A 7,500-nucleotide genomic window follows, 5' to 3' on the forward strand; every position below is an offset into this window, starting at 1 on the left:
AATAATGATGATAATAATAAAAATAATAATAATAATGATGATAATAATCATAATAATGACAATAATAACAATAATTTACAGTGAAAGCAGAGCAGAGGGCTGAAGACATTGGAAGCAGGCTGAAAAGACACCTACTGGTAAACACATAAGGGATACCGTTAATACAACTGGAAGTATTATGGGATTGCTTTTTTGAATATCAACGAACATCATGTGATTTTGGAATATTGACTAATCTCTAATTAATGTTGGTCAATGACATCATCCTTCAACAGCTGTTAATGGAAGATCCAATGGGGTTCATTTATGATTGATGTTGTGTGGTTCACCTCTACAGAGACATAAAAGGACATGGATATGAAGCCTCTGATGATTCTCCTCCTGCTAGCAGGTAATACACTGTGTGTGTGTTGGGTGTGTGTGTGTGTGTGTGTGTGTGTGTGTGTGTGTGTGTGTGTGTGTGTGTGTGTGTGTGTGTGTGTGTGTGTGTGTGTGTGTGTGTGTGTGTGTGTGTGTGTGTGTTTATGTTCCTTAGAGGTTAACCTTTCATTAGGTTAAACACGTTCTATATGTCTTGAGGGGATGCACAGCCTCATTCTACCACTACAGCCAGAAAAAAAGGGTTATGTCCTTATCAGCCTATAGACGTTAATTTCATACCCCTGTAGTTGCAGCAAACTTGCAAGGAATCCCCACCACCACTCCTGCAGCAGCTGCTACCACCACCACCCCTGCAGCAGCTGTCACCACCACCACTCCTGCAGCAGCTGTCACCACCACCACCGCTGCAGCAGCTGTCACCACCACCACTCCTGCAGCAGCTGTCACCACCACGACTCCTGCAGCAGCTGTCACCACCACCACTCCTGCAGCAGCTGTCACCACCACCACTCCTGCAGCAGCTGTCACCACCACCACTCCTGCAGCAGCTGTTACCACCACCACTCCTGCAGCAGCTGTCACCACCACCACTCCTGCAGCAGCTGTCACCACCACCACTGCTGCAGCAGCTGTCACCACCACCACTCCTGCAGCAGCTGTCACCACCACCACTCCTGCAGCAGCTGTCACCACCACTACTCCTGCAGCAGCTGTCACCACCACCAATCCTGCAGCAGCTGTCACCACCACCACTCCTGCAGCAGCTGTCACCACCACCACTCCTGCAGCAGCTGTCACCACCACCACTCCTGCAGCAGCTGTCACCACCACCACTGCTGCAGCAGCTGTCACCACCACCACTCCTGCAGCAGCTGTCACCACCACTACTCCTGCAGCAGCTGTCACCACCACCAATCCTGCAGCAGCTGTCACCACCACCACTCCTGCAGCAGCTGTCACCACCACCACTCCTGCAGCAGCTGTCACCACCACCACTCCTGCAGCAGCTGTCACCACCACCACTCCTGCAGCAGCTGTCACCACCACCACTCCTGCAGCAGCTGTCACCACCACCACTCCTGCAGCAGCTGTCACCACCACCACTCCTGCAGCAGCTGTCACCACCACCACTCCTGCAGCAGCTGTCACCACCACCACTGCTGCAGCAGCTGTCACCACCACCACTCCGGCAGCAGCTGTCACCACCACCACTCCTGCAGCAGCTGTCACCACCACCACTCCTGCAGCAGCTGTCACCACCACCACTCCTGCAGCAGCTGTCACCACCACCACTCCTGCAGCAGCTGTCACCACCACCACTCCTGCAGCAGCTGCTACCACCACCACCCCTGCAGCAGCTGTCACCACCACCACTCCTGCAGCAGCTGCTACCACCACCACCCCTGCAGCAGCTGTCACCACCACCACTCCTGCAGCAGCTGTCACCACCACCACTGCTGCAGCAGCTGTCACCACCACCACTCCTGCAGCAGCTGTCACCACCACTACTCCTGCAGCAGCTGTCACCACCACCACTCCTGCAGCAGCTGTCACCACCACCACTCCTGCAGGAGCTGTCACCACCACCACTCCTGCAGCAGCTGTCACCACCACCACTCCTGCAGCAGCTGTCACCACCACCACTGCTGCAGCAGCTGTCACCACCACCACTCCTGCAGCAGCTGTCACCACCACCACTCCTGCAGCAGCTGTCACCACCACCACTCCTGCAGCAGCTGTCACCACCACAACTCCTGCAGCAGCTGTCACCACCACCACTCCTGCAGCAGCTGTCACCACCACCACTCCTGCAGCAGCTGTCACCACCACCACTCCTGCAGCAGCTGTCACCACCACCACTCCTGCAGCAGCAGTCACCACCACCACTCCTGCAGCAGCTGTCACCACCACCACTCCTGCAGCAGCTGTTACCACCACCACCACTCCTGCAGCAGCTGTCACCACCACCACTCCTGCAGCAGCTGTCACCACCACCACTCCTGCAGCAGCTGTCACCACCACCACTCCTGCAGCAGCTGTCACCACCACCACTCCTGCAGCAGCTGTCACCACCACCACTCCTGCAGCAGCTGTCACCACCACCACTCCTGCAGCAGCTGTCACCACCACCACTCCTGCAGCAGCTGTCACCACCACCACTCCTGCAGCAGCTGTCACCACCACCACTGCTGCAGCAGCTGTCACCACCACCACTCCTGCAGCAGCTGTTACCACCACCACTCCTGCAGCAGCTGTTACCACTCCTGCAGCAGCTGTCACCACCACAACTCCTGCAGCAGCTGTTACCACCACCACTCCTGCAGCAGCTGTTACCACTCCTGCAGCAGCTGTCACCACCACCACTCCTGCAGCAGCTGTTACCACCACCACCACTCCTGCAGCAGCTGTCACCACCACCACTCCTGCAGCAGCTGTTACCACCACCACTCCTGCAGCAGCTGTTACCACTCCTGCAGCAGCTGTCACCACCACAACTCCTGCAGCAGCTGTTACCACCACCACTCCTGCAGCAGCTGTTACCACCACCACTTCAACCATTTTCGCTGTTGTTGCATCAACTGACCCTCCATCTTCTAGTGAAGGAACCCTGAAGGTTCAGTTCAGTCTCAACCAGACGTTCAACTCAGATCTTTCCAACCCGTCGTCTTCAGCATTCAAGAATCTGGCTGCCAAAGTGCAATCTGACGTAAGTATCAGGGCAATTCCATGCCAGCGTGTATGTTTTATTTTATCACTACAGACCCTGGTTCGATTCCAGGCTGTATCACAGCGGTCTAAGGCACTGCATCTCAGTGCTAGAGGCGTCACTACAGAACCTGGTTCGATTCCAGGCTGTATCACAGCGGTCTATGGCACTGCATCTCAGTGCTAGAGTCGTCACTACAGAACCTGGTTCGATTCCAGACTGTATCACAGCGGTCTATGGCACTGCATCTCAGTGCTAGAGGCGTCACTACAGACCCTGGTTCGATTCCAGGCTGTATCACAGCGGTCTAAGGCGCTGCTTCTCAGTGCTAGAGGCTTCACTACAGACCCTGGTTCGATTCCAGGCTGTATCACAGTGGTCTAAGGCACTGCATCTCAGTGCTAGAGGCTTCACTACAGACCCTGGTTCGATTCCAGGCTGTATCACAGTGGTCTAAGGCACTGCATCTCAGTGCTAGAGGCTTCACTACAGAACCTGGTTTGATTCCAGGCTGTATCACAACTGGCCCTGATTGGGAGTCCCATAGGGCGGTGCACAATTGGCCCAGCGTCGTCCTGGTTAGGGTTTGGTTGGGGGGGTAGGCCGTCAATGTAAATAAGAGTTTGTTCTTAACTGACCTGCCTAGTTAAATAAAGGTTCAATACATAAATGTAAGTGTCCCTTTTAGACCTGTGCATGCCTCCTGTAAACCCCTATCATTAGTGAGCCTGTACATTCCTCCTGTAAACCCCTATCATCAGTGAGCAGTACATTCCTCCTGTAAACCCCTATCATCAGTGAGCCTGTACATGCCTCCTGTAAAACCCTATCATCATTGAGCCGTACATGCCAAGTCAAAAAGGATACTATTGAGAGGCCTATTTGTTATGAAAGACAATTTAACCAAAGCTTCTAATAATGCCGTCAAGGGCCCTGTTTTCATTGAACCTTTGATCATCCTATCTTTCAACGCAGGTGAACAAGGTTTTTGCTGGGACGCCAGGATTCCGTCATTGCATTGTCAACTTATTCAGGTAAGTGTATGAATTCTCATTACTGATTGACTAGGTTTCTGTTCTACCTTGTGTTATTTGTACTACTACATTGATATTGATTACTGCATTGTTGGGTTTAATGCTTGCAAGAAAAGGCATTTCACTGCACTTGTGCACATGACATTAAAACTTGAAAACTTTGACGATTCTGGTGATGATGATTTCTGAAGGTTGTCCATTTTCTCTCCTTCTCCTGAGTAGGAATGGGAGTGGATCTGTAGTTACTGACATGACCCTCGTGTACGACAAGCAGTCTTCGGTTCCCAGCTCAAGCAGCGCACAGACAATTCTCACCAACAGTTCCACCTCCCTGAACATTCTACCAGGCAGCATCAGTGTTGGTAAGTATTCATCTCCAGGGGCGGACTGGCCATCTGGCATTTTGGGCAAATGCCCAGATGGGCTGGTCCATTTTCAGTCCAGTGGGTCTGTCTAACGTGTTTTTCTGGGTGTAAAAATTATAATTATCTGGCTAATAATTTGGGGGAAAATGAGCCAATATGTTAAAAATGCCAGGCCCAATTTCTGGTCCCAGTCCGCCCCTGTTTCACTGTCACCATACACATCTATAAGAGCAAAGTCAACATTTGAACAGAAACATGAAAAGACAATCCACTTTTGTAATTTACTGTGTATCCCGTGTGGCTCAGTTGGTAGAGCATGGTGTTTGCAATGCCAGGGTTGTGGGTTTGATCCCCACGGGGGACCAGTACGGGAAAAAAATGTATGCATTCACTACTGTAAGTTGCTCTGGAGAAGAGCGTCTGCTAAATGACTAAAATGTAAATGTAACAATATCTCTGTTTTTCCTACTTTTTCAGTGTCAGGAAGTGCTCCCCGACCCACTGCCTTCGCTCTGGCTGCTTTGGCTCTGTTAATGGTACAGCTGCTAGGCTAGCTAATAGCCTGGGGCATAGCTGCTGTGGCTCTGCTAGCTGCTGTGGCTCTGCTAGCTAACCAATAGCCTGGGACATAGCTGCTGTGGCTCTGCTAGCTGCTGGCTAACCAATAGCCTGGGACATAGCTGCTGTGGCATTGGTTTAACCAATCAACGGTTTCCCATCTCTCATAGGATTCTAGCTTTTAGTTGCTACACCCATTTTTTGACTTATAAATTATATCTTCCCATTGATTCTAGAAGAATATAACATATGAATGCCTCATGAGTTTAGCTCAACTGTCCTACCTCATCAGAACCCAAAATATAAACTTGTTTTACTCCAATGTTTCTAAACAATGCTAACAAACACTGTATAATTTTAAAACATTATTAAAACTATAATTCTGATATCATGGATGGTCAGTATTTGCATGCATAGCTCTGTCTATTTTATTTTAACTAGGCAAGTCAGTTAAGAACAAATTCTTATTTATAAGACTTGCCTAGTTAAATAAAAAAATGAAGAGCTGTTTAAATTGACCTAAAGCGGACATTGGCTGCACGAAGACGCATTAACAGAAATCCCATGTAGCCTTGTTGGAACACTGGAATGCGAGATGTAATCAACACCTCGATTAGGTTGATAATGATAATCATTTTAATGATTTTACAAAATTGAGCGTCAAATATTTTCTATATAACCTACACACTTGCCTCGTTGTGAACTTGTAACACGAGTAGGGCCGGTGTACTTTTCGTGATGAAGAGCTGCTGCTTACCGATTTGACAGCTGATTTGGATCAGCTACACCTCCGACAGTACCAAAACCCTAGCTGTCGGCTACCTCTGGTTAACAGCTGATTTGATGGAAGCTAGGGCCTTTATCTTTCAAGTTACTATAATTATTATTATTATTACTATTATTTCAAGTTACTATTATTTAACACTTATAGGTTCTCACAGACATCAATTCATGATGTATTCACACTTGCACACTATTTATCAGTCAAATTTTTATACTGAAAATAACTAAAAGAAACAACAACTTTCCTATTGTACAATTTTTTAATTTTTAAATGTTTTATTTGATCATAGTTCCCTCTTTAATTATTAACTATATTTAAATTTAAATTCACCAGGACCGGGATGATATTTACTTTGAGTTATTTTGGGCATGTCACTGAAAATGTGGACCACTACAATGTTTTAAAACTGTTGAAGAGCCTCGCCTGGTTTGTACTTGTCTTGTTATTAATAAATCTAATATATTACGTAACACTCAAGAATGTAGATATGACATTTCTTTCATTAGTGTTGGAATATAATGACATGTCAAAATCATTCTAGGGGTAAATCTCAATAGTTTGGTCTAATATGTACTTTGTACAATTAGTTTGTTTTTTAAATGTTTTTCTTTGATCTAGTTCCCTCTTTAATTATTAACTGCTGTAACTATATTTACATTTAAATGTGTTATTTTGGGCATATCACTGAAGTGTCTGAGGGACTAATGTGGACCACTACAATGTTTTAATACTGTTGTAGAGCCTCGTCTGGTTTGTACTTGTCTTGTTATTATTAAATCTAATATATTATGTAACACTCTTAGAATATAGATATGTCATTTGTTTTCATTACTGTTGGAATGTAATTATTTTTTGGGTCGCATGCAAAATCATTCTAGGGGTACATCTCAATCTAGTCTAATAACATTCCCCTTTTCCACTTTTTTGGTTACTATATGATTCCATAGTTTTGATGTCTTCACTATTATTCTACAATGTAGAAAATAGTAAAAAAAATAAAGAAAAACCCTTGAATGAGTAGGTGTGTCCTGTCATGACGTTGCCCTCTTTGGACACAGCGAGCACCATCCCCCCCCTACCTCTGCACCATCTCTCTCTGTCTCCTACACCCAGGCTGCTGTGGTCAGAGAGGTCGTAAATTCCTGGAGGAGATCCTCTCCTCATGGCCACAGTAGAGAGTGAGTTTTCAAAGAGAGAACAAAAGGATTTTCTTCCACCTCACAGAACTAGAGGTCCGGACGAAATATTTTTTGTTCTGGAGAATGTAGAAAAGATCGGTGAAGAATCCAGCTACGAACTGGTCCGTTACGTACAATTTTGTGAAGCTCATTAAGAGACAATACGGCCACATTACCATAACGCTGTTTATACAATAGCTTCAGTTATGAGGCTTACATCTAATTGTTGTATAAAATGAATAAGTAAAGATGATACTATTTGTGAAATGACGTGATGCTAATGTGAGAGAATTGTATTTCTGTTTAAAGTTTCACTAAGTCATTGGCACGCCCCCCCCCAGGGGCACAGACAACACCTGGCGTCATGAGACAGCCATTTTTCGATGTTCCAAATAAAACCCCCACCTGGGTTTTTTCTATCAGCAGACCAGCTTACCTCGATAACGAGAGGGCCAAGGATTGAGACCAGACCGAGCTTACCTCGATAACGAGA

At 47.1% G+C, this 7,500-nt stretch overlaps 1 protein-coding gene and 1 long non-coding RNA gene across 2 annotated transcripts; both read left to right on the forward strand.

Moving 5' to 3' along the window:
* Nucleotides 1-11: 11 nt before the first annotated feature.
* Nucleotides 12-879, forward strand: LOC123740073 (uncharacterized). Its single transcript, XR_006768129.1, has 3 exons — nucleotides 12-137; nucleotides 338-391; nucleotides 669-879. It is a non-coding gene; the product is annotated as an uncharacterized lncRNA (long non-coding RNA).
* Nucleotides 880-2,812: 1,933 nt separating this feature from the next.
* On the forward strand, nucleotides 2,813-6,628 carry LOC123740072 (cell wall protein DAN4-like; the record flags this gene model as incomplete). The annotated part of the gene is made up of 4 exons (XM_045713984.1): nucleotides 2,813-3,088; nucleotides 4,064-4,122; nucleotides 4,345-4,484; nucleotides 4,965-6,628. Coding segments are annotated over 4 exons (552 nt in total), but the record flags the coding sequence as incomplete, so codon positions are not given.
* Between the last annotated feature and the right edge of the window lie 872 nt (nucleotides 6,629-7,500).

This window comes from Salmo salar, unplaced genomic scaffold, assembly GCF_905237065.1.
Source record: "Salmo salar unplaced genomic scaffold, Ssal_v3.1, whole genome shotgun sequence".
Taxonomy (NCBI): Eukaryota; Metazoa; Chordata; class Actinopteri; order Salmoniformes; family Salmonidae; genus Salmo; species Salmo salar.